Source organism: Parus major, chromosome Z, assembly GCF_001522545.3.
Source record: "Parus major isolate Abel chromosome Z, Parus_major1.1, whole genome shotgun sequence".
Taxonomy (NCBI): domain Eukaryota; kingdom Metazoa; phylum Chordata; class Aves; order Passeriformes; family Paridae; genus Parus; species Parus major.
Window position 1 is genome coordinate 61259152 of NC_031799.1, and position 27893 is coordinate 61287044.

The 27893-nt window shown below is 40.1% G+C and overlaps 1 protein-coding gene and 1 long non-coding RNA gene across 4 annotated transcripts in view; one reads left to right on the forward strand and one right to left on the reverse strand.

Moving 5' to 3' along the window:
- Positions 1–5898, reverse strand: part of MCTP1 (multiple C2 and transmembrane domain containing 1) — a 216858-nt gene extending 210960 nt beyond the window's left edge. For all 3 annotated transcript variants that reach the window (XM_015653442.2, XM_015653441.2, XM_033520479.1), the window contains exon 1: positions 5227–5898. In XM_015653442.2, coding sequence (XP_015508928.1) covers positions 5227–5802 — 576 coding nt within the window. In that variant the 5' untranslated portion in view covers positions 5803–5898. The remainder of the gene's footprint in view (positions 1–5226) is intronic.
- A 100-nt stretch (positions 5899–5998) lies between these two features.
- LOC107216371 lies at positions 5999–20238 on the forward strand. Its single transcript, XR_001525509.3, has 3 exons — positions 5999–6534; positions 19481–19581; positions 19709–20238. It is a non-coding gene; the product is annotated as an uncharacterized LOC107216371 (long non-coding RNA).
- Positions 20239–27893: the final 7655 nt, after the last annotated feature.

A 27893-nucleotide genomic window follows, 5' to 3' on the forward strand; every position in this document is an offset into this window, starting at 1 on the left:
TGTCTTTTCTTGTTCTGTTTCCTTCTTTGGCTGGATCAATTACCTGTGACATACACCAACTGTAACAAACAAACCAAATTTTTCCCTTGTGTAACTTCACTGACTCACATGGCTTTAAACGAATTATAGATTCGTTCTGGTATAGGCAGAGAAACATACATGGTATGCCAGTCTGGTCTTCATTGGCCCTGCATTCCACTCCACATTTAATTCTAATTCCCCTCTCTTCAGGCTTCCTCCCAGCTCTGTTTTCTACTCAATACAATTTCCTTTCTCTTTCCCAGCATCTCAGTACAAGACAATGCTCTTTGCTCTGAAAGTACAATGTCTTGCCATACAACCTAGCTCACTAAACTCCCCTTCTTTCTGCAGGTCCTCCTACTGTGCCCCACAGTTCACCCTCTTACATCAGCTTTATTGACTAATAGTTAACCTTTATTTGTAAGAATGGGAAAGAGTCTGTGTCTGGATGCATCTCCAATTTTTCACTTCATCTTATTTCCCATAGTCTGTATTATATATTCTAGACCACTGTTTTCCAGTCCCTGCTTATTAATGAAAGAAATAGCTCCATGTGTCATAAAATTAACAAAACTTGCTTTCCTATGGCTAAGAAATTAGAGGTTGAGCAGCAGCCCTAGCCAGCCCCCATCTTCTCTCTGCAATAACCCCAGTGGTGTCCCACACCTCCAAGTTATTCACAGCCACTCACAGAACTGGAAACTTGAGGGAAGGAGGTAAGAACCTGTCCATTTTTTGGTTTAATGGATCAAACTGGACAAATTTTAAGAAGATTACAACATTAGTTCTTATCAGATTTGTTGTTATGTTGCAAGAAAAACACACCGGGGAGAAGTGCCCACATGAGTTCTCACTGTGGCAGTCAGACTGCAGCCTAGACATCCTTTAAATCAAGAACCTCTTCCCTAAGCCCTCTTCATGTTCACTGGTGATTCAATATGACATTTGCCATGTTCTTTGCTTAAGACAGCGAAACACTTGTAGGGTCTCTATTACTATAAATCAGAAAGAAGAAACAGGGATATTTCTCCCCTCCTATTTTCACTAGATTATTGTGATGTAAAACTTTTCATGCAAAGCTATGTCTCACATTAAAGAGAAAGGCCATACTGGCACAGGCACTGTCAGATAAATTCACGCTCCAGCTGGTACAGAAAGAAAAATTAAAAGGGACAAGTAGAAAAACCCTTGCCTCACTGCCTTGGGCAATGGCATTCCACTCAGACACTGGAAGCCTTGTGAAGCATTGCTCCTGGAGTGTTGTTGTCATCTCCTGTCCAGGGGACACCCCAGGAGGCATCCATCACCATCATCTCAGTGCTTCAAGGATGCAGCACACACATGGCTCTCAGCTACATGATGGTGCCTGGCTACCACATGGAAAGTTATGAAAAGTTTGGCTGAGGAAACCTGTCTCATAGTCTTTGGACAGTGGAGAAGGATGATGCATAATTGTACATGTTCATTTCTTTGTCCTAAAAACATACATTTACACTTCAGTTACTGTTTAAAAGAAACCTAAGTTTCCTGCCAATAAATACTTAAAATGCTCTTTCCAAAAAATATTCCCGGACAGCTCCAAGAAGTATTCAGTCTTCAGTAAAGAGCTAGGTTAGTATTCAGTGCTCAAATGTAATACATATTGTTTGCATAAGACCACACTTCTATTTGTGCAGCACTACTCAAACCAAGGTACTAATCCTATTCAATGCAACAGAAGCTTTATTCAATACTGAAAAAAACTAGGTCTCTGCTAAACTGTCCATGCCCAATGCAATAGTGCTATACCACACTTTAATGAGATAAAATTCAATTTAAATGTCTTGATTAAGCCAAAAATTAAATTTCAAGATAAAATCTTCCATTCAAAGTCTTCCCACCCACTAACTTATGCTTCTTTCTATTGATGACAACTGTATTATTTTGGCTTAAAAGCACAAAAAAATTGACTTGTGGGATTTTATTTCTCTTCACCATCTCCCTTAAAATATGTAATAGATCATTTTGTGTGCAGATTTGCTGAAAAATTCAACAGTCTTGATCCAAAAAAGGCAGTAGCATCTGCTTGCTCTCTGTTTCAAGAAAATTGTACAAAGATTTTAAAAGAAGTTGCAATTTCATGTTGATTTACTTTTAGGTAATTTAATCTCATTTTAATGATTCTGATATACTTTTTTTGTATCTTTGGACATGTAAGGCCACAGTGAAAGACAATGAAAAACTAGACACTGCTGAAAGTCTGTGCTGCTGTGTCCTGGTTACAGAAAAAATGGAACGGAGCTTTTAATGTTGTTCATTCCATAACACACACATCATTGCTGTGGTCGAAGGGGGAGTGGTCCCAGCAGGGAAAGCCAAGGAGCAGGAGGGGAAGTGCACCACGTTGCCTGGCTCTCTCCAGCGAGAAGTTATGGGGATCAGCCATGTGGACCCAGCCCCTCTTCACCACTGTTCAGTCCCTTTCCCATTCCTGCGAGCTGTGGCTTTAAGATGTGGTGCTGAAGGACAGCAATGCAGAGTCCAAGCCAAGCACTCCAGGGAAAATTAGAAAAAAGGAGAGAGAAAAGGGGCCGCAGAGAGCCAATCTCAGCTGAGCCATTCAGACCCCAAACCCCTGCAGAGCCAAGTGACTGATGGCAGGGTCAGAGAAGGCTGTGCAGAACCCAACCACTCAGTGGTCTGAGGCAGTAGCATGGTGCAGGATTCTGAGGGGTTTGCTTGCCCTACTTAGACTGAGCCAGGGGGATGAGAACATGAAGCCACTAGAGTTCTCATGGCCATATTGCCTTTGTCTGGAGTCCATACCAGGCACTGTCTTTGGGAAGCATTTTTTCTTTTGTTCCCAGTGATAAATGCCCTTTTGTGGGTGGAACACCCTCTTTTAAAATACTTTTCTTGCTGCTGATACTGCTGTGGTAATTGTGATTTTAGTAAGTTGTTATTTTAACTCATAATCTCTTCTTATTGTCTCTCCACTGTCAGAAGGTACAGCGGGAAAGGGAACAGCTTGTTTGGAGTTTGGCTCCCTGCAGTCGTTAAAACCAGCACATGCTGTAAGCGTAACTTGGATTTGAAAAATGCAAGTTATTACAAACCCATGCTACCAGATGTGTAATCCCAAATGGTCAGAGGGGTTTAAAGGCCATGACTGAGGTTAGGCAGGGACCTCACTGCCCTGGGGCGCAGCCTGTAGGCATGCAAGACTTGACTACTGAGGTACAGTGAGCTGGAAACTCCAGCTGCTCACAGCGGAAAGTACTTACTCTGTTAACAGATCACTGAAGAGTACCAGGCATACTTGAAGATAACCAACAATGCTTTATAGTTGGAATATTACTTCCCCAAGTATCCTGTAACTCAGTGAAGCTGGTGAATTAAACTAGATTTAATAACCCAAGTGAGATTACACTTTAGTGTTGATAAAAGCAGTGAATGTGCTTATTATGAAATGACAAAGAAGCTATTCTGGTTTAGATCATCCCAACACAATCAGCAGCTCTGCAAACTTCACCAACATGCATACTGCAAACAAGCATATCTGGTATCCAGGCACAGCCCAAATTAATACTAGAAAACACTTGGAAGAATCAGTCATAATCCTGCTGATTTAAAACAAGTGTTAGGCTAAATTGATTTGGTATAGCAGTATGCTAATGCTTTGACTTTAGCTTGATCTAAACGAGAGTAATGCCCTCAAAACTAAAAAGCACTTGACATGTTTTGTAAATAAACGTTTACAATTTTTTACTAAACACAACAGCAGAACAACACTGAAGAAAGTCACACATTATCATATTGCTAGATGCAGCAATCTTTAAAGCAGAGTAATGTCCTGTCATCTCAAAAAGAGTACTTAAATACTTAAAATGTGCAATACATTCTTGTGAGACAGGGGTTTGGGGAGGAAGATGCAGGAAAATGCCCACTTTATACACACCTGTCACAATAACCCCACCTCAATAAGCGATGATCTAAACCTTTAACAAGCATTATACAAGAGGTAACCACAGTAGTTTCCAGTCAGGCCAGTGATTATAAACAAAGGAACCCCACAATATAAAGTTAAGTCTAGCTCTCATATTTGTGAAGACAAACTCCTTTCAGTCCTGGAAAGGGACATTAAAGTAACCCTGACCTCAAGGTAGACTTGCAAATTGCTGCAAGAACTACTATCACTCTTCGTTAACATAGGTTCTGCTCTGGCAGCAGTTAAATGCATTTATACAGCATATTTTTGTCAACACAGAGAGCATGCCTTTTACTTCAGCTACTCATTTCTCCCTGATTATAAGACAATTTATAATAATATGCATTAGTCATAAATGAAAAACATGGATGATTGCTTAGAATTACAGAAGATCCAAAAATACTCATATGTTTTTGCACTTTTCTTGCAGTAAATTTATTCCAAGATTCAGCAGCCCCTATCAACAATAGCTTCACCATGTAATTTTAAAACTGACAGTTGGAAGAGTTACGGTTTTGTTTACTGCCTTCTCCCAAAAACCAGGACGATGGTCTTGCAGACTGAACTAACAGCTGCATGAGACAGTACCCAGTGTGTAGGTGCCAAATAATTACCTACCATCTATTAAATGTGTACTAGTGGTCGTCGTTTGTCGTCCTGCAGAAGTCAAAAGGCATAGTAATTAAAATCTGGCTAACCAAACAAGGAAAAAAGCCGAGGTTACCTGAGGTAAAGCCGTGCTGCATGTGTTAAGAGCAGACATCAGCAGAGACGGCCCTCAGAGACGTGCGAGGCGGCCACTGGGGAAAGGCGTGAGAGCGAGGGAAGCCTAACTCCAGCCTCCGAGACACCTTTCCTCTACATGGTTTATGCAATGAAAGTCTGAGGGAGGTCGCTCCTGCAGCGGAGCGGGAGCACGGTTGGCAGAGGTGCTCCCAAGGTTCGGGCCCGCCACACCGCCTGTCACGGCGTGCCGGGGGAGTGCAGGGCTCCGACGCGGGATGCGGGCGGGACCCGAGCCGTTCCCCCCTTAGGCGAAAGGCACTCCTCAATAGCGAGGGAGCGGGAGAGATGAGACTCAGCCGTGGCCGTCCTTCGCCTCCCCTCAGCTCCCTTCCCCAGCGGTCGCCCTCCCAGCTCTCCTTACCTCAGCTCCCTTCCCACTTCCTCTCCCCTCCCCGGGGATTACCACCCCTCCCGTCCCTATACACAGAGGGGCGACGCGGGCCGGCACTCACCGCACTGCTTTCGCCGTCCTCCGTCCGCTGGTCCTGGATCCTGCCGGCGGCGGGCGAGCCCTGCAGCAGCTGCTCCAGGCAGGCGGTACTGGGCAGCGAGGAGCTCTTCTGGTGGGACAGGTGCGCCCCGGGCCGGCGCCCCTCCCTGCCACCCGCCGGCCCCTCACAGCCGGCGGCGGGCTCCGGGCGGCGGCCGGGCGGCGGGCCCTTGCCTTGGGGAAGCAGGTGGTCCCGCAGGCGGCGCAGGGTGGAGCCGGACTCGCCGGTCGGCTCCAGCGGCTCGGCGGCCGAGCAGCATAGGTTGGGCTGGGAGGAAGAAAAGACGCGGTCTAGCACCTGCCGCCGCCGCTTGAAGCCGCTCCACTTGCCGCCGGGCTGGGGGTCCCCCTTGCCGCCGGCCGGCGGCGGGGCGAGGGGCTCCGCAGTGCGGCGCTCGGCTGCTGCCCGCCCGCCGCCGCTCCGGCCCTTGCCCCCCAGCTGCAGGTTCTTCCACAGCCGGGCCTGGAAGGAAACCGCCGGCTCTGGTTCGCTGGGCTTCTCCCCCGTGGTCACTGGGGGCTCTTTGCCCGGCTCCATCCTTCTCCTCCTGCGACGGGGACGGCGGCGGTGGCGGCGGCGGCAGCAGCAGCAGCAGCAGAGCCCGGCGAAGCCTGTCGCCCTCTCTCCGGTGCGGGGCGGGCCGAAGCGGAGCGGCGCCCGCTGCCGGAACGAGCGCAGGGCTCCGCCGCACCGCCCCCCGCTCAGCGTGGCGCGCCCGGGGGAGGATGCTGCGACTGCCGTGATGTTGAAGATACGAAGGACGAAGCTGGCACCCTGGCCTATCTGAGCAGAAAGTTTGCCACCCTAAGCCCACCACCACCTTGGGTGGTCCCCCAGCGGGCGGCGCGAAGCCTGGCCAAAAAAGTTACCGGCGAGGTGCAGGGGGAGCGGCGCCTCGCATATAGATAAGTGCAGTAATGCACCTGAGGACTTGGCGGGAGCGGGCTCGCCCTGCCCACCTCCCCACCTGTTTCCTGCGGTGGAGGCGTAGGGGGTGCTGGGAGGGCGCACGCCCGCAGGCCGCGGCCGGCGGAGTGTGAGCGCCGAGATACCGCAGTCACCGTGGAGGCTGGAAACATCCAGCTCCTTGGGTGAAGGTGGCCAGCAGGCATCATCCCCGACCCGCGGTAACTTTGTGGAGGGAAGGTTCAGTGGGATTTGCTCTCGCACGTACAGAAGGCGCTGAGGGAAATACGGGCCTCGTCACCGGCTCTGTCCTTCGGCGGCGGTGGGTACAGAATCAGAGCCCGGCCGGCAAGGACCCTCCAGGTAAAGGGGGAGAAACCCCTCAGCTCGTCTGCCGTTCTCGTCTTTTTAAAATTTTTTTAAAAGTTTTCTTTTGCAAGCTATACCTTTCTGCAGTGTAATTTCGGGCTTCATTTAAAAAGACACTTACAATGGAGGATTTGGCCTCCTATATTCAACTTCCCCAATAAAGTTTGCAAGCAGGTATTTGACACTCTAACTTTTGCTGAACAGATTATGAGGAAAATTAAAAGTACTGAGATAAATTGTGTGGTTCCAAATCATCAGGGCCTTGGGAATTCAATCGACAAAGAAAATAGCCAAGACAACCTCTGAACCAGTGGAGGTTATTTTGAGGAGTCCTCTCAATTTAAGTGACACTTTAAGACCAGGAAAAAACCCAAAGATGATCACAGAAAAAACGAAAGACAAAAAATTTTAAGATAGAAAATTATAAATATGGCAAAGGACTTTGATCCCTCTGAGTGAATCCAAATAATCAACTAAAAATAATCAAATAATCTAACTACCTGAAGGCAAAAGCATCAGGTAGCAATGCTCAAATGGATCAAGGTCTGGAGGAAGCTTATCTGTTGAAATGTCTAAGCTGACATCTTTAAATCAAAGAAGGAATTCACTAAAATGAAGTTTTTAAAAGATTTGTTTTCTTGTAAATAATCAGTTTACTCAATGAGCACGAATCAAAAGAATAAAGTAAATAAGTAAGTAAAATAATTTTGTTCACCAACTACACTGGGGAGAGTGAAAAAGGCTAAAAGTATTTGAACATATTTTTCTGCCTTGTGTTTGACGCTTTATTTCCACTTTACCCTTAAAACATGAAATAAGCAGGTTTTAAGATCAGTTTTCTGTTCAAGTGATGACTCTTCACAAAACTAATAGATACAAGGAGACTACAATAGCATATTCAGAAGAATTTACTAAATATACTGAACTTCTCTCATACTTTTAAATGACAGTTATTTTAAACAGTAATCACATTTTCTATTAAAAAAAAACACAACAAAAAACCAAAAGACCACAAATCTGTTGTTTGTATAGACATATCCCCTTCAGCAGCTAATCTTGGAAGTACATGGAGGCTTGTAGTCTGGGGGGAGTGTAAACAAGCCTCTGTTTAGCTTGCACTGTGTTTTTATGACCCATGCATTGAGTGGTTCCAAGTAACATACTGACAGGCTTCCTAATTTTTTTCCCCACAAAAGCCAGCATAAACTTGCCTTACATTAAAATTGTGTCATTACCAAATGTGTCTAACCTGCTTCCTTTTTATCCAGCCAGCAAGCAGATTTGCTTACAAAGAAAAGGGTCGATGTATCTTTGCCTGTTTAGTTACAGAAACACTAATTGTCCTGGGAGCAGAATCTGTCTGCGCTGACAGCAAATGGCTGTGCTGAAACAGGCAAAGTGGGATTATTCTAAAATTAATTCAGATCAGGTCCCTGTAAACAGTTTTACAACACTGTGAGTCATTCTGCACATTGAATTACCTGAGCTATATTCATTTGTTAAAGTTGAAAAAGAATTTGGCAGAAAGATCACAGCAAAACCTCAAGCCACATTCAAACAGAAATCTCAACATTTTACAAGAACATGACTTTAACACCTGTACAGAGGAGAACTATACTTCTAAATATACAGGTAAACCTTTATTAGCCTTATAAATAAGGATATCTTAAAATATTTCTTTATGACACATTGCTTCAGTATTTTGAAAGCTAAAATAAAACAGGACGACAGCAACAACAAAAAGAATAGTTTGGTATTCCAAACTGAAGCCTAAGGAGATGAAGAATATCTTCTTTATTTCCAGCACATGAACTATACATGTCAAAAAGGAAGAACATTTTCTCAGGAAGGCAACTATCAGTGTCCTCAGAACTATATTTCATATATATATATATATGTGTGTGTGTGTGTGTGTGTGTGTGTATGTATGTCATTACTCTAAATAGTTTAATATAAATTATAAAATGAATGTACCACTCAAAGCTGAGCACTATGCATTTTTGAAATCATTTTTTTTCTAATATCTTTGCAGCCTATGACCCCAAGCCCCAAATTTCTCCGGTGCTTTAGATCAAATAAAAATTTTTGGTTTGGTTTTGCTTATTTTTTGAAAAAGAAAGAATATACTTTATTTCTTCTGCTATTTAAGTCTACATATATATGTATCTGTATTTAGAAATATACTTAATTTTTTAATTAAGTCCTCTGTTTGAAACACCTTTCCTTTTCCCATCATTCAGAATGCAACAAAGATGGTAATGTTTTGAAATACATACCAGACATTTATGAGGATAGTATTTGTTTAAAGATGGCTTTAGCATCAAAGGCTGAGCATGATGATGGTATTCTCAGCCTGGAACCACATTTTAAACCCCATTTGATCCTTATTTTGCATTGTCCTTTCTCAATATTTCTTCAGCCTGAATTATTATGGATTTGTGTTTCCTTTTTTTTTTATCTGAGTTATGTTTCAGATCTGTAACACAGTTTTTAAGTACAGCCTTGAATGTTGTGTTTTGCTTGGTTTTTTCTCCACAACAACAATGGAACATTGGCATCCCACTGATGAAATTCAGGTCTTCGCATGATGAACAGTATTCAAGATGACTTCTCCCCAACCTGTTATAAGCAAGTTTCATATTATGAAGACAAACATATACTCTTTAACTCTTCTTCGCCATACTTATTTTTACCTGAAATGTTCTGAGTTTCATCATGAGACTGGAAATACAGTATAGAACATTGAAGCCAGAATAACTGAGAGCTTTGAAGTTTAAAAAGTATTTAAACTATGTCATATGATTTGAAGCTTCAGGCAAACTTAGCTAGAAACAGTATTATAAATCCTATCTTCACCCACACGTACACAATAATGAGTACATTTCTTCTTGGATTTTATACAGATAACTATGCTCCTGCCACATATGGCTCCTCTAATGTGATTAAACACAGCATCTTATAAAGCCAGTTGCAGCTTAGCTCTGCAAAATGCTTCATTGCCTTAATGTAGTTTTGAGTATTTTTAACCAGATATTGATTTTTTGGGGATGTAATAATGATAAGATTGATTCAGCCATTAATCTAGGATAGTGCAGGCTTCAAAATGTTTTCCTGAAGCAGGAGGACTTTCTTTATGGGAAAGTACCATGAAGATTTTAAGTTGCACTGTTATGAAAAGTTGATTCAATTTACTGGAGGTTGATTTCCCTTCTTTTCATGTACCTCTTTGTCTCCAATATGTTATCCATATTGCTAGCTTTCTGCTCGTGTTCTTGAGCTATTTGTTTGACTGTTGTTTTTGATCCCTAGCACGCTTCTTCTAATGACATTTACAGGAAGGTCTAGTGCAGCTCCTGGGAATAAAGGAAAGAAAAAGACAGGTCACAGAGCTCAGCACTGGTCTATATAAGCCATGTGCAGCACTTCAGATCATGTAGTCAGCCCATGTACCAGTCTACACACAACAGTGGGAAATCTAGCAAGACATTTTCATGGCTGAAAAGAAGCAGGCTGCCCCTAAGCATCAAGGTCTGGCATTCCTTCTGATGTTAGCAGGTGTTTCTCCTTCAGAAAGGGAAAGAACAGGGAGTAATGGCTTTAAACTGAAAGACAGTAGATTTAGATTAGGTATTAGTAAGAAATTCTTCACTGTGAGGGTGGTGAGGCACAGGAACAGGCTGCCCAGAGAAGCTATGGATGTCCCAGCCCTGAAAACCATTCAAGGTCAGACTAGAAGAGGCTCTGAGTAACCTGGTCTAGTAGAAAGTATGTCTGCCCATAGCAGGGAGCTGGAACAAGATGATCCCTTAAGGTCCTTTCCAACCCAACCATTCTATGAATCTATGATTCAGATTGCACCACTGAACATACAGCTCTTTTTAAAAAAAATATTAGTTCTGGCTCAGTTTTTCATCATCAATATTAGTACTAAATACCAGTAATGTTAGGGTTAAATTGTTAATTGTATTAATTTAGAAGTTTTTAGAATCTTTTTGGCAGTAATCCCTGACAGTTTTCACATCTCTGTTGAAGCACCACCAGTGGTGAATGTTTTTCCATTCTTGCTAGTTCTTTCAGGTGTCTCCTGTTGACTCTGCAAAGAGGTGTGAGGAACTGAGTAGCTTCACCAAATATTGCAATACCCAGAACATTTACTGATCTTTACTCTTAACCTATTTTTATTTCAACTACCATTGAATTAATTTGGAGAAAACTATTTTTTTCCTTCCTTAAACTTTTACATAACTAGAGATTATCTCTGCTTAAAATAATTTTTCCTCCCAGCAGCATTCTATGCTCTCAATATCCCAAGAAGATACAAGCATTATAGCATTTTTTCCATTAATATTGCTGACACTTAAAATTGCCTGCTGATCCTGCTAGTGGCACTGGGGTGCTACATTGCAAGAAGCAATTTCAATTCCATTTGAAATGAAAGACTGTAGAAGACTCATGTGGTTTCCTTCGTTTCCTCCTCATCATAGCACTGGCATAAGGAGGAGTAGGAAAGGAAAAGGTTGATATGAGAATTATTTGGAGCTTGCATGTAAAAAAATATATGTAATCTGAATCACACTGTCTTTTTTCTTCTTTCATCAAACTGTTGAGCTCTTTTAAATATAATTTCATATAAATTTCTACTTTGGTTCCTTTCTATTTAGGAATTAGTAATAAACTATAAATACAAAGCAATAAATTCTTTATTAGTATAAAGAAAACAACCTATACAAACCCACATTGTGACTCTTTCTTATTCTGAACATATTACGTATATCGATGTATTAGACAGATTGTTTTAAATAAATTCTTCCATAGACCACAATAATTTCTGCCACAGAATGTAAATATTTCATTTTTCAGTCTTTGGAGTTCATCACATGGTCTCATGTTGCACATTATAGAAGACCACCCAAGTTTACTGTATTTTTAGGAATATGCAGTATTTCTTGATTGCTAGATTTCTGGAGTACTCGCTTGAGATACAATTGTGTCAATTCTAAACTTCAGTTGTTCTAATGAGTTCAGTACTATGTCTGTTTTTCCATGTTGTTTGACCTCAAATATCACTCTTTACTGCATTTCAATCTGAATGTTCCATGATCTGACATTATACTAGCCCTGGACCTGTCTTGTTTATGTACCCATCTGTTCTGCATCTCCCAAAGAAGTTAATTACTGTGTTTTTCCTAAAAACCTTGACTGCTTCCTTTTGGATACCCAGGATTTTCTAAGACTGCATTGTTATTCTAAATACTAATTTTCCCTCTCCTTTGCAAAACTTTTATTCTTGGAAAACCATTGTCTGCATTTCTACTGCTTGCTGTTGGCACATTTTGAATTTCTTTGACCAGGAGTGAATCTAGCAGCTATATTACATGGCTTTTACAAACTATAAATCTGATTGTAGATAGCTGCCTGATTTTTTCCTCCAAGTCATATTCTTTAAACTGTTTCCCTGTCTAAGGGCATTGAAAGCTATTTGGTATTGAATTCAAAAATACCTTGGTTCTTAATTTTAACTGGAAGTTTTAATGCCCGTTTTATATGCCTTGTTATAGCTGCCTATGAAGTTACCCAAATAAAAGATCACTTGCCTGTTTCTGTCCTTATTTTTTTTCAATTTGGCGGTTGCCATATTACTTTTTTTTTCTCTTCCAAATTTCTGGCAGCAATGAGAATCAAAAGAGATTTCTATAACTGTATAACTGTGCTCTAATTGAATATCTTCAAATAAACTTTTTGCTTTGATGTATCCTTTCAACTGCAATCTTTCTTGACTGCCACCTTTCAGGCTTTGTAAACCTTTGTTTCAAGTCACAGTGGCTCCTTGTAGCAATCCTAGAGTAACAAGATTTTAGTCACATTCCTGAAATTCAGATATTTCACATGGCAAAGCTGCCATATTATCTGTCATCTCCAAAATCCTCCTCAGTACTAGGACCCATCTTTGTAACTGTCATTACTAGTTTATTCACTACAATGAGCTTCTCTGTTTCTTTTTCTTTGGGTTTTTTTTTGCTTCTTCTTTTAAAATATTTGGGTTTATTTTATTTTATTTTTATTTTTATTTTTATTTTGTTCTGTCTCCCAGAACAATGACCAGCCCTTGGCAAAAATTACTGATGCCACTGTGTTGCCATTCATATAACCACAGAACCTGTTCTTGGACAGTTTCATGAGTTCATATTGTTGCTTTTCTGTTCTCCCCATTTTTTAGACCTTTCAGAGCTGCTGATCACCTGCATGCTGGATAAATGGCAAGACTATCTGCTGTTCTTCTTTGGCCTGCATCCATTATCCTTCTCCCTTGTGATTGCATTAATACAAACATAAAGCACATTTGGGAATGGAGGAAGGAGGAACAGTTCTTACCAGCTAGGTCCTTATGAGCACCACATCCACTGATCCACTGTGACCACAATGGTCCCTGCCGCTATCACGTAACCTGTTAATTGGGAATGATAAAAGGAGAAATACCTCTGAGCATATATTCTGTCCCCAGAGACCAGCAAAGGCAAATGATAACTTTATTCCTTTCCTTAATGCTCAAACAGTAACAAGAATGCATGCTGTCTCCCTCTGCTCTGCTAACGCTGTGGTGGGTGTGTCAGTAGTGGCAGAAGGCAGGGCCCTTAGACATGAGACATGCCACTTTGACTGTTCTCGGGTAAGACAGTGTCCCACATCAGTGGGAAATGCTACATGGTGCTGCTTTTGGTGCACAGGTTCCATGCCAGCAGTGCACACTGTGCAGTACAAACAGCACAGGTTCCAGGAGGCTTTCATCCAAAGGTGCCCCACCTTGCCCTCCTACATGCTAATAAAAGTATGGAATGGACCCCAGACTCCTTAGTCACTGCTTTGCTCTGTGAGCTGCTCAGCAAGGAGACTGTCTTCCACACCCACATTATCAGCTTGTTTTTCCCACACTGAGGAGGGAGTTGGGAGCTGTGGGAAAGGGGCCCTCTCTTGGCTTTGTAAACTCTACTAACAGAGAGCTCAGCCTCTCTCTTCGCTTCTCGATGTGCATGTATTGTAGGTAGAAGTGGAGATTTTCAAAGCATGTCCACACCCCACTCCTGCCATAATCCCTCATCATTGGGTGCCCCAAACCTAAACAGCTTTACTAGGAATATGCTGAGACAGACAGATACAGAGACAGTGAAACTGCTTCCTCAAATAGTACAGGACTTTCACAGGTGAACTAACCCCACCACAGATGATACTGGAGCAAGAACCGCTTGTCAGTAGTTCAGACAGCACCCAGGGTGAGATGAACAAACCTCCAGCAGTCTGTGGGGTTAAGAAAAGGTAGTGATTCTCCTCCTCTCTGGTCAGAGCGGGAACAACACCTCTGGTGTTGTCTGCATCTACGCCCACACGTGGTTGCCTCCTGGAAATCCCTTAGTCACAAAATTGTGAAGCTGTTACTGTTAAGTCTTCTTGTACCTTGTGTTGTAGTTTAGAGCAGGGAAATTGGAAATAACATTGTAAATAAACCTCCCTAGGATGACTGCTTTTATTTTAGTAATGGAACTGCAATTAAATGTGAACACATGTTCCAGTGTAATCCCAGAGAACGTCATGTGTTTAGTAAAAATGAATCTTTTTTTTAAGATCATAACTAATAACTCTAACAATTCCTTCCTTTTTTTCCCCCATGGGAAAGAATCAGTACACAACTGCTTTATGATTTGTGTTGTTTTAAAGTGTTTATGATATGATTTTTTAAACCAATGTCTGCCATGGGTCTTGATTATCCTGTTGGCATTTTGGATATTTTCTCTTTTCCTTCTGGCATTTGAGTCAGCTTTTTAACATTCTATAGTTTCACAACAATTTATGGATGGCATTTAATCTGAGAAAGGAGAACATTTGCTGGCTCATTAAATGACTAAGGCTGGAAATGAAGAATGCTTTCATCTTGTCTCTTTAGTGCATTTTTCTATAAGCTGCAACTATATTTTTTTGTAGTACACTAGTAAAAAGAGTCTTACTTCTGTGAAACACTGCAGTGTTCTCCTGCTTTTAATAAAGTAGAAGAAAACAGCTTTATATTTACTTGAGATGGAAGATGAACACAGATATTTCAATTATAAACTGCTTCTGGGTTTTTTACAAAAATCTGACGTAGCCCTATTTAGGAATTACCAGTGATTGCAAAGATGAACATAACATTCAGGGCAATATTCATAGTCATCTCTAGGCCTATAATGTAGGCTATTAGGTAGGTATAAGAGCTTTTTGAGGGAAAGAACTTGATGTGCTCAATTATTTGATAATTCTGTATGATTTTCAATATCTCAAAGTTAGCCAACACCATTTTTGATAATAAGAGAACCATTATCATTTCAAGATTTTTTTACCACTACTTCAAACAAGGCTGGAGACAGCCTAGTCTTTATCACAAAAAAGACCTATCAAATGTTCCTGCAGAAGTGTCTTTGGATATTGTTCCATTGGGAGTATTTTATTGATTAATTTAGAAAAAAAAAAAAAAAAAGCAGAACACAGTCTGCATTATCATGGGGTTGACAAATAATCATTTCAGGCAGTAATTTGGGGGTTGGTTTGAGTTTTTTGAATGAAAGATCTCCAGAACAAATCCTATTAACAAGATGCAGGCAAACTGGGAAAAGATATTTTGCCTAATGTAGTTGTTCAGTCAGGTGGGATTCAAAAAGACTTAGTTTCAAATGTCATTCATCTTCCATGATTCCATATGCAGAAATTCAAAAGTCATTTGTCTTCCATTATTCCAAATGAGCAAGACAAAATGAAACAAGGAATAGAAAATTCAGGGCTTATGAGGCAGAACCCAGAGAAAAAAAAAATGGAGAGCACTAAGCCTACAAAGAAACAGAAAGAATCTGTGATAAGTTAAAAAGAACAGGGGAAGAAGGGACACAATGGAATATTTGTGAATTGGATTTCTAGGAAAGGTGATATAAAATTAAGATGTGTAGGTATGTCTAAAATGCTACAGCCTCTTTGGGAAGAATAACTTGAGTCACAGGTAACTAACACTGGCATTGCTTTTATCTGTCACGCCAAGATGTCTCTGGGAATAGCAGGGCACCTGAGGTGGATGGAGCAGCTTCCCACAGCTAATTCCTCCTTATGTGTGGTGGGAGAAAATACAGGAGTATGTAGGAGACGCTTTCTGGGGACGGTCAGAGACACGGCAAAGACCTCTATAATCGAGTTAGGTGTTAGAAGTTTATTTCAGGGCGTGGGATAGAGAGAGAGAGAGAGAGAGAGAGAGTTTGCTATGAGCCAACAGATAGAGCTCAAGGCGGGCTCAGGGAGAACAATACAAAAGAGGGTAAGATACAAATACATGAGTTTAAGACTTAAGATTTCTACGAAAGAGAGTTACAGAATATAACAGAAATGAGAGAGCCGGAAAAAGAGCTAAAGAGGAGTAGGAAAGAGCAGCAAGAGAACATAGTAAGAGAAACAAGAGAAAACAAAAGAACTAAGAGTTAAGAGAGACCAAGAGTTACTAAGAGAGACCAAGAGTTAAGAGAGACCAAGAGTTACTAAGAGAGACCAAGAGTTAAGAGAGACCAAGAGTTACCAAGAGAGACCAAGAGTTAAGAGAGACCAAGAGTTACTAAGAGAGACTAAGAGTTACTAAGAGAGACCAAGAGTTACTAAGAGAGACCAAGAGAGCGAACTCTCTTTTACAATTACTTATATAATCTATACATATGAATATTCTATTCTTTCACTGACCAGTCTTTCTAAGTATACTAATACAGTAACATTTGTGTGCAACCTATAGAAATCGCTATTTTTGCATATTTTTAGTTATCTCAGGGTCCTTCAGACCTTTCCTTATAAGGCTGGGAAGAGGGGTCTCAGCTTGGTTTTATTGCAGGAAAGAATGTGTTCTGGCATACCAGCCCGGTTTCTTTGAATTATTCAAACCGTGCTATCATTTGTATTTCTTCCTTAGCCTTTCTGGCTACAAAGTCATATTTATAATTTCTTTCTAATTCTACCTTCCCAACAGGAGTACACTTTGTACACCAAGGATATGTTACACCCTGTAAATATATACATACATACATATATATATATGCATACTTTGCATCTGTAGTTTTGCAGACTAGACAGGTGGTTATTAACAATACAGTGCAATGCTTTAAGCCTTATGTAATTTACCTTTAAAAAACTGTTGCTTGTTGATGCAAGGAAAATGACACAAAAAACCTGATTTCTGTTACCTGTTTGAAATGTTTGTCCAATCTGTTTAGTGCCATATTCCACAGTCTTGCCCATTCCTGAGCAATTGACACTAAATCTGATAAAATTAACCTAATTTTTCTGGACCTATATCCACAGTATTCATTGCAGACATAAAACATATAGCAGCAGTGAAAAGTAAAACTGATCTAGATATAATTGCAGTGGGCAGTCTGAAAAACACAATCCTGAATTCATCCTGATGGAATGCATGTGTGGAAGTAGATGATTAAATATGTGACTACTAGTGCTTGCATCCATAGCCAATGTAAATTAGTCAATGGGAAATGTAGGTGTCCATTCTGGTAAAGACAAATTGCAACAGATGACAAAAAGATGGAAATTCCCAGTGATTACCTAGACACCTGGAAAGCAAGGACTTTATGGTCTTGATGGAACAGTTCTATTTTCCAGTTACATTGCTAGATTCTTCCCTCAGGCGGTGTCTGTAGTTCCTATTTTTAATTTATACCAAATACTTCAAAAATACTCATTATACTTTCAGTATACTTGGAGTGGACAAACACACTTAGAAAAAGACACTTAGAAACAATAGGTTATTTTCTTGTACATAATATTGTCAAATACAAGTTTGAATTTCACTTTTCTAATTAACAGCTTTAATAAGAAACTCATAACCAATAAACATTTATTTATGCATTTGATTTGTTCAGTTTTACCATATATTTTCTGATGCCAAATTTTTCTAAGCCCATAAATGCATTTATTAAATTGAATGACAGAGGAAACCTCTGATTATTAAAAAGGAGTAAAAAAATTTCAAAGGTAAGATAGAGTCACTTAACATAATATACAGTTTTACTGCATCAATAAAATGAATATTAATTTGTGGCCAGCTACTTGAGAGCCAAGTTCAATAAAAATGCCATCTGGTGCACAGGATTCTGCACAAGCCCAAACAGAACTGATTTTTGAGGGCTTGCAAAGGCACCTACAGTGCAGAAGCCAGATGGCACATTTAATGTTCATCAACAGACAGATTTTCAGGCCTATGAGTGCAATGTCATGTTTTCTCAGTACTCTTTTGCATTGCATTTTTAAATGACAGATACAGGCAGCACTGGTTTGTTATATAATTACATACATGCACATGCAAACTTCAAAAAAATGGATGGAACATACATATTTTATCATTATATTTTTGATTTGAGCATTAAAAATGCCAGGCTAGTTGTCTATTAGCTCATATTTGCACACACTTTATTTACATGTGTGAACTCCCAAACTCCCTGCCACACTGAGAATTCAACACAAAAAATAGTTAAGTCTCAGAGATCTGAAAAATTAAATCTTTGCTGAGCAACAGAACTTCTATGATTTGGGCAATTGAACAATTTTTTGCAATCTCACAATTTGAGGAAGACTTCTGATAAGAAATAGGAGAATTTGTAACCCATTATTAATCCCATTAGCTGCTTATTAGCTGGAGATTGATTATGATAAAGTTCACCTAAAATAAGCTATGTAAGTATTCCATACTTCTGAATGTTAAAATTATTTTATATTTAGTATGCATCAACATTGTATACAAAGGAAATTATGAGCATCCTTATGAAAACAGAAAAATTTTCCTTTGAGCATCATGAAGCTAACACTAGTCCTTTAAATCTCATACCACAAACAAATTTATCTCCCTTTCTCATTTTGAAAAATTGTAATCAGCATATCTCAATCTCTTATTACTTAGTTAGGTATGACTCTTGGGATTTTCCCAGCAAACAAAAATACCAGGAAGTTGATCAGTGTTGTGGGAGTGGCCAAAAGTGACTGGAATCACTTGTGAAATCTGTGTAATCCAATGCAGAAAATGTGCACTTCATTTTACATACTGCGTCCTGGGTATGTACATTCTCATGTGAGCTCCTTTCTTAACTGCAATCTAAATACCTTCCAACATGTTAACCTAGAACTTCGTCATACACAATCAAGAAGAATAGGTGTACCTACTAATGTTCAGCACCTGTTTTCCCTGATGTGGTATTAGAGTTACAGCTTATCCTTTATACTCATTACTGATCTGAAATGACTTGTCAGACAGGGCTAACTTCTTGTCTTGTACTAACAGGCACCAATAAAAGACAAAATCAAAGTAACTGTGTTTCAACAACTATTGTAGTTACTATAGATTTGTCTTATATGGAATTAAGAGAGCAGAAATTTTGGATCTGTGAATACATCTGAGACGAACTCTGAAAATGAAGCTGAAAAACCTTTTAGCTTCTGGAGAAACAATTTTATGCACTAGGGAATACCCTAAAGCATCAGAAAGAAGCACTTGAACATTGCTGAAAGTTTTTGCCCTGTTCACATCTGTTAAATTGTCAAGTATCACGGAGTTTGGCTGCTGCATTGTGGGTCAATCACTGGGGCATGTTGCAGTTGCAGTAACTCATAGTTACTTTGCAGAAGGTAATTTCATGCTTTCATAAGGTGATGGAATTGGTAGATCTAGCTCTGTCTAACATCAGTCTTTCCTGATTGATTTTATTTCAACAGAATACAAATATAGAACTATTTTCTACTTCAAAATTTAAGCATTTCAAAATTTCTGTTGTCCTTGGGAGCAAAGATTGTTTCTCTGTATATCTTTTTATATATCTGTGTATCTGTATAGCTGATGGATTGCAAATGAAAAATCACAATAGATGTGGTTTTTCTCTTGTCCCAGTTACAGGGGAGGAAGGTTGGAGCTTAGTGCCCTGTGTGACTAGGTTGCTGTTCTATACCACTCCGATCATTACAGGGGGAGTTGTCCTAGGGGAAGAAAAGGTAAGCACCCCTCTCAGTGGGGAGAAGTGAGCTGTTTTGTTCCACTCTTCTCCACGGGAATATTGTTGGGTTTGTTGCAGATCCCCTCCTCTGCTGCTGCTGCCTATCCTCTACCTGTCCCTTCCAGGCATGGTTCTAAAACACGGTGTCAAAAAGAGACAACGCAGCTCCAAGATGCGCTGGAAATCAGCCCTAGTGTAGGAAGCGACACGGGAAGCCAGGCAGTGGAGGCAAGCCCAGCTGAGCCTGACCACAGCCAAAAGGAGTCAAGCTGAGCCAAGCTGAAGCTGCTGAGCCAAAGGGAGCTGAGTGGAGCCGGGCAGAGCAGTCAAAAGCAGCAGAGCCAGGAACAGCTGCATGGGATAGAGTGCAGTGTCTGAAGCCGTGGTGCCTCACAACACATGCTATCTGGCTCTGGGGGGCTTGTCCCACGGTCTTTTCCATTGTTGTGGGTACACAGAGCCAGCTGCAAGAAGTGGCTGCCATCTTGTCTTTGTCCCATGAGTCATACAGACACAAGCTGTGGTGGGGTGTCGGCCGTCTTATTTTGTCACAGCAGACACACGAAAGCAAGCTGAGGTGGTGAGCACCTTTTCCCTGTGTAAAGCACCTTTCTTTTTTGTATTAATATTTTAATAAATTTTGCTTCTGTTACTAGGTGTTGTTCTTTTTTGTATTGCGTTTCAGTAAATTGTTATCTCGCCCTATAGTCTCTGCCAATACGAGGACCTAATCTGGCAGCAGCCTCATAATTCAGTTCAGGTAAGCTAATTTTCTGCAGAACATAAATTATTTTACTTGTGTGAGAAACAACCCTCTCTTAAAATTTCAAAAGTTTCTTAAACCTTAACAATACAACAAATACAACCAATACAAAACCTTAACAAATAGAATAAAGGACTGAACAAGGAAAAAGGACAGCCGCACTGGGAGTTGGTGACCGCAGCAGCCACGAGCTCTCTACAAAATGACTGCTCCACTTTTTTCACCCCTGGGGTTGCATCAGGCAGCCCTGGCCCCTCACAGAGTCCATCAGTCAGCTCTTCCTCGCTGTCCATGGCTGCAGCTGCTTTCTTGCACCCTGGCTGCAGCTCAGGTGTTGCCGCCTCTCAGTAAGGAGCCTGCCCGCTCCGGCTGCCCAAGCAAGGGCACAGGACCTCGCCCTCCTGCCACAGGTCCCGACTAACAAGGCAGTCTAAACAACAAACTACAATATCGTAACTACACATCAATATAACTTCTCTCAACGTACACATAATATTCATCTCTTAATTGCCAGAGCCAACCATCACATTACCCACCTATAACACTTGCAAAGCTATTAAAAGCAAATTTACCATTTACACAGTAGCAAAGAATTTCCAATCTTTGTCTGTTACTTTGCAGAACAGCATTCTTACTTTGATCAAACAACTTAGGAAGTTGCCTTTTTCTGGAAAGTTATGGTAGGATAATTTGAGTTTGAAAAGCAGAAATTTAGAAAAAGTAGAATAGCTGAAAAAAAGTAGACTAAAGTACACCGAACAAGGAGAAAAATTCTGTGTAAGATGATTTGTTTAGTGTGGTGATCTTAGTTGATGTCGTCTGTAAATGGAATAGTCTCAAGTAAAAAAACTAATGTTTCATAATAATGAAAAAAACACAATCACAGAATCATAAACATAATAAACAATGTTTATTTTGAAATAAAGACCTATAAAGGCACTTTATTTTCCATTAAATATGTGAAGTTATACCATATATGTATGCATATTTATGCATATACGGATGAAACGTGGCGAAGAGGGTTTGTGTTTCCCCACTTTGTGCTGTATATTCTGCTGGACAAGAAGTGGATGTGTGAAGAACTGAAAAGCATAATGGTTATCTGATAGCTGTGCTGAGAGTATGAGGTATCAGTCTCACACCTTTACCTGCAAAGAGTCACCCTAAGGGTCCAGATCATTTATAGCAGGTGTTTGGAATTATATTAAAACCCAAAGTATCTAGCTTTGAGGAAACAGACGTGAATCTTCTGTTCTAGGAGCAACCCAATTTGGTTGTGCTACATGTAAAAGGCTTCCTTAGCATTCACTCTTTTATTTTACAATGGAATTTGTAAGGAATCCAGAAATTACTGTTTTACTTGAAAGATTTTCCACACCTTGTGGTTGCATAGGAAGGATTTGGTCTTTCAAGTTTAATAGACTGCTGCCCCCCCTGTTCTGTGCATCTAGTAGCTGCAGGATGATAAACTTCCCCAATGAGATTTGTTCCTTCTGCCCGCCCCCATGGAACAGTACAGTGAATGTTTGTTTTTCTTCTTTTGGGCCATTGCTTGCAGAATGTGGGATATAATAGGGATTCAAGTCTATGTATTTGTCCTGAGTTATAGCTCTCTCCTATAGCATGATAGGATCTTCCAGCAGGATCCTAAAATAAGGAAGCTGGAAAAGCTGCCTTTATCCTCTAATACCCAAGTTCTTCTTGTGATACTTCCTAACCACATTGCAAATGCTCTCACTGCCCAAATACCCTTTCCATCATTTCACTCCACTAATCCTTCCAAGCACTGTAATTATGAACTGCCTTTTCCTGTTTAATCTTATCTGTGTTATTTAATCTCGTTCATTCTTCTTTTGACTTGTTTGCTTTTTCAAGAGTCATCTTTGCCTTTTCATTTCAAGTGAAAACAGAAATTCTGTCAAAATCAGTTGCACAGTCTGTCATAGCACATTTTAACTCTGAGTGCCAGATATAAGAAGATCAAAGTGCCAGAACACTTTAGGGAATATTACTCTAAAAAGTAAAAGGATGAAATCCATTTAAGCAACACTTGAACATTTCCCTGCCTGCTTATGCATCCTAGCTCTTGAAAGACTTTTTTTTCAAATAATGTTTCCTTTGTTTATTACTTATGACAGATGTGCTTTTTCTCCTGGTGATATTTTCTCCATCCTTGAAAGTATCCACGAGAAATACATTCATTAGCAGGAAATTAGGAATTAGGTTTAATGATTTTTCATTCATGATGAGCTCTTTTTGTCTTTTTCTCAAAGAACCCGTGACAACAGCTGGTCAAGGAGTTAGTTACACACAGAAGAAAAATAATTTTGGTCTAATAAAATTAATGGGAACATTTTCAAATACATCAAAAGGGCCAATGAGTGATGTTGAAAATCATTTGATGTATTATGCGTCCCAGAAATGAAGACTACAGTCCATGAATGAAATTCATTAAAAAGTATTCATTTGTATTTAAAAACACTTACAAATAGCTACAAGTGAGGATCAGTGACAACAACCTCAACGTTCATATTTTTGTATACTCTTGGAGGGTGACTGGTGTGCACTATTTCACTAAAGATGGACAGAGCTGAGCCATGAATGCTGTGAAGGCATTTAACTATACACTGGCCCATACACTAAACTCTTACAGACAAATTTTAGAAAAACGTGGAAATTAATTCATACCACAGAAGCTAAGCTGCAAAGCTCTTTGACAAGCTGCAGCTCTCAGGGTTTAAAAGTGTTTGCTTCTGCTTCCAGAATCTTGGAAGCCCTACACACATGAGAGGGTCCCAGTTCAGAAGCAGCAGTGCATATAGTGCTGGACTGGGAGGAGTGGGTGTCCCTAGGCCTGCTGCTGAGGTAGCTGTGGGAAGCCAGGGTCACCTGCAGCCCCAGGAGTGCCATCAAGAGCATCCCAGTGGAATCTTGCCTACATTTCTACACGTCTTTGAAAATCAATGTATTTCAGTTTGCAAAAGTCTTGTGCAGACTCACATTAAGCACCCTTCTGAGACACAGTTGTACAGGACAGCTCCTGTGTCAACTTCTGTAGAAGAGCAGCTACTTCTGAATTCAGTGTTTGTGAAGAAAACCTTGTACACATGGCAAAAAAAATCCATTGATCAGTCACATTGTCTTCAGTAGGACAAAAAATCACTACACAGCACAGAAGCAGTCCTTTTTTTGTTGGTTTTTTTCCTTGTGCTGCAGTATGGGTTGGATGTATTTAGTCTTTAACGCTCTGCTTTTAAGGGGTTTAAGGATGTAGCATCTTTTATCTCTGATGTTTTGGGTTACTGGTAACACTACCTCAGGTGTAGTATTAGTGACCCAGAAGATCTTAGATGCAAGATGCTATAGACTACTAATTTCTCCATGAAAATGTCCCATGGCAAGCTGTTCAATTGGCCTAAAAACTGTGTAGGGAAAAATACCACAGGAATAAATAATGTTCTTTATCACTGGTCATGAGGGCTGGGATGCTGAAGTACATCTGGTCTGTCCTGACCCTCACCTGAAACAGTCATATTTCTAAACACTAAGAGCATGTAAAATTCATATTCCCTGGGACATGCATGATTTTTGATTCTAGATCAAGAATAACTGACCTGCCAGTTAGTTTACCAAAAAGTAGTCAACATGGATATAAAGTCCATAATCTTCACTTTTAAGCTAAAGTTTACAGCAGATATTTCTAATTTGCTCTTTCTAGTGTTTTATTACTGGATTTCCAATGGCAAATGATGGTGTGGAGCAGAGTCCATGAAAAGCATTTCTCTGCCTTTAACTTTCAGCACCATAGTGATCTGGTGTACAGACCCATTTCTTACTTGGTTTCATTAATGCACAGGAAGCTGGCCTGTATTATGTTCACAGGTACAAAGCAATGAGTAATGACAAAATACTGCCAACAATTATTTTGTCCAAAATTGATGGCTGTGACTACTGGGAAGAGAGCAACATTTTGTAAGAAATAGAATGTGAGTGCCATGATACTGTATGAGAAGATTTTTCTGTATACTAGTAAATTCACTTCTACGTAAGTAATTCTGCACCAGAACCCCAAATCCACATTTTTCCCACCAGAAACAGCCCTGTGGCACTAGACTGAGATTAGCAATGATATGTGTGGACAAGGCTGCAGGTTTTGTTTATTTAATAAAAGCGGAATGTCACATGCTGAGAAAGCCTGCTGTCCACATCCATCATTACCACTGTTTTTCAGCTCATGTAATTAGAATTCACAGGGGATTGTCTACTGTGCTGCTTCCTTGCAGAGACCTGAATAATCTGCCATCCACCAAGATCTCCAGACTGTGCACCTGCCTGGTTGTGGACAGTGAGCAGGATAATCCCCTTTTGAACTAAGTGAAAATGACATTTCTCTTAGCCGAATTCAGGCCAACATGCATTTTAGGGTTAAGCCAAGATGAGGTAAAATTAAAATAGCAATATTCTGGAGGAACTTGTAGTGAGTTTTTCTGTTCCTTCTCTCTTGTTGCAGTCAATGAAACCTTCTTAGACACCTTCAAGGAATCACCTGAATATATGATAAATGACATTTTAATGCAAGACACATTCTCCTTAGTGAATATGCACAACAGTCTTGCTGTCTTGCTATGTATAGGAAGATAAAACCACCACCTGACATCAAGCGGTTTGGGACAGCATAAATTAGTCCTAAAAATGACAAATCCAGTCCTTTACATATTTTCTATGTAGAATTTTTATCAAATTATAAAGATGTATTAAAACAATATAAGAGTTCACTATTAATTTTGTGGAATACGAAATTTTTCTCCATTATTATAACTTTAGAAATTCACTGTTGGCAAGGAAAAAATAACATGGCCCTCCCTGCTATGCTTTGTACCTGGAGTTAGTTACTTCAGATGTCCCAGCACTGCTTACAGATGGGAATGGGAATTCCTTTTTCCTGAGCAGCAGAGGAGGCTGTTCACTGCCTTTGGTTATGGCATTTGATTATGCCCTGTGTGGTCTTCTGTAGGAATGACAAGAAAGGCTCACCATGTCAATGATCTGCACAAGCTTAGGGGAATCAACCATCAACATTTTTTGGAGTGATAGTTACAATGAAATGTCATTTGACATGTGCAAAGTAGACTAAATACCCAAGATTTTAGGGAAAAGTGTTGGTGAGATGCCTATTTAGTAAACCATCTGAACTGACTACATAGCCTTTCTGATCTTCACAAGTTGATGATCTGCCATTCACAGGGACTTAAACATTCCATGCCATAGGAATGCCAGCTCATTTGAAGTAACATTATCTTCATTACACTGTGCATTTTATATATGTTCCTTTTATTACAATGAAATATTAATTTATATTTACACATTCCATCAGTTTAAACAACATTCAATTAAAAACACAGGATGTTGTGAATCAGTATTTATGAGTACAGGAAACCTTCTTATGATTTTCATGGGAGCTTATTATTTCCCTAAATAAAATTGCATAATTCTTATCAGGCATCACAGTGTTCAGCCAAAACTCCCAGAATTATAAATGGAAGAATGTTACAAAATGAGTGTACTCAGAGTTGTTTCCTAAGAGACTCATAACAGTCATTTTTGAGTCATGAAGAAGGCTGATCTTTTTGATAAATCTGACTCTGGTATTTTACTATTCTGGAGTGGAGATGGGATTTGAAAAGTCTTTGCTTCTATATTCATCCAGCATGATGGCAATGGACTTATTCCCCTTTTCTTTGGCAACTTTCACTATTTTTATGTAGACAGTACTCCTAGACTCCTCTATGATTATTTTTCTTTACACTTTTTTTCCTCTGTCCAGTTTCTATCTAATTTGTCTTATTCTATTGGCAATGAAATATTCTCTACTTTTTTATTGAAACATACTTGAGCCAAATGTATTTAATTCCTACCAACAAATTCAAGCCAAATTGCTTCTTTCAATCACATCCCACAAAACATTTTTCTGAGTCAGCTCTTGATTCTTCCACTAACGAAAATAAGCTTGCTCATGTTGACATTTTTTGTGTGTCAAGATATATTAGAAGAATATGACCATGTCTGCTCTCTGTGTGGAGATGGCTACATGCATGTATTGCAAGCTTTAACCTACATTATTTGTTCTTCTCCATGGCTACCAAGAGAGTAATTCTTAACGACTGAGAGAGACTGAGAGTGACTCACTGAATCTCTCAAAGACATAGTACATGTATGTCTTTTACGTCTTACAAAGATGTAAAGTGTTGACCAACAGAGATAGTGCTAAAACTGGCTCTGCCTCCACTGCTCAGTTGAGCTCACCCTGCAAGTACTGCAGTTTCTAAAATAGCTGTGATACCATTCTTACAATAAATAGGAGGATTTTAAGCAGTAAGCAGCCTAATAGCTGAGTTGAATCATACAGACAGCATCGCAATGAGGAGTTGTCCTCATGGAACACCAGGAGGTCTTGAAGCCAGAGCCATTCCTTTCCCACTGGATTACTGGCCAGTGATGACCTGTCTTGTCTGATGATGCTCACTCCCATAGCTGCCTGCTGTGAGGACTAGCAAGGGCTGGAAGGGTTAAATAAATTGGTTTTTTTTGAAAATGGCTTAAATTCGCTGCACTGAGCTTCATTGCTTTAAGTGTTTTCCACTCTAGGCATTGACTGAAACAAATTATTTTGAAGAAGACATGTTCTGCTCATCACTGAAAAATATGATGACAATATGTCCATCTAAGATAACTGAGGCAATGTTTCCTACTTATGTGGAGCTAATACCCTTCAGGTAGGAAGTGATGAAGTCTAATTGGAATAGCTGTCCAGTCATTCAGTAAATAAAAATCCAGTAAACCAGCACATCTCACTAGACCTGGTTGTCTGATGTGTAGGAATAGCAATATTATTTTGCTACTTTTGTCTTCTATATGTTTTATCAAAAAATGTTCTGAACTTAGAAGCTCCAAAATGTTGCACTTTATGCTGTTTGAATGTGTATGCACACATATACAAACTACTGCAGTAGCATCACTGCTTCCCTGCCACTCATCCTCATCTTTTCTATTATTGCTTTTTAGCTCAGTATATTCAATTATATCATGATTCTTGCTAAGAATTGCAAGAATTGCCAGGTTTTATACTAAAACACATAGAGCAGTAATTTTAATTGCTGGATGTGAAAAAAAATTCCCCAACCACCACCAAGTCAGAGTTCACAGGACAGGATTGCTCCCAATAGAAGTGTGACACGCTGCCTTCCTTTGGAGCAGATAAAAGCATGGTGGTACCCATCTGATCCAAAATAAATCCCAAAAGAGTTGGGAATGATAATGAAAAAAAAAATATATATAAAAATAGAAAAGAAAAGTAAATATTGTACGAAAAGGGGAGGCTTCCTTGACCCTTAATGTGGGAGGATTTCCTGGACCCTTAGTGTTTGATTTGCTTTCAGCATCTCAGGAAAGCTGAGACCCTTGTGCCCTCTGTCAGTGTCCCATCAGGGGGACCCTTCACTGAGCGGTCCCGCTGGATCCGAGGGTGCTTCCACTGACTCAGTCAGGGA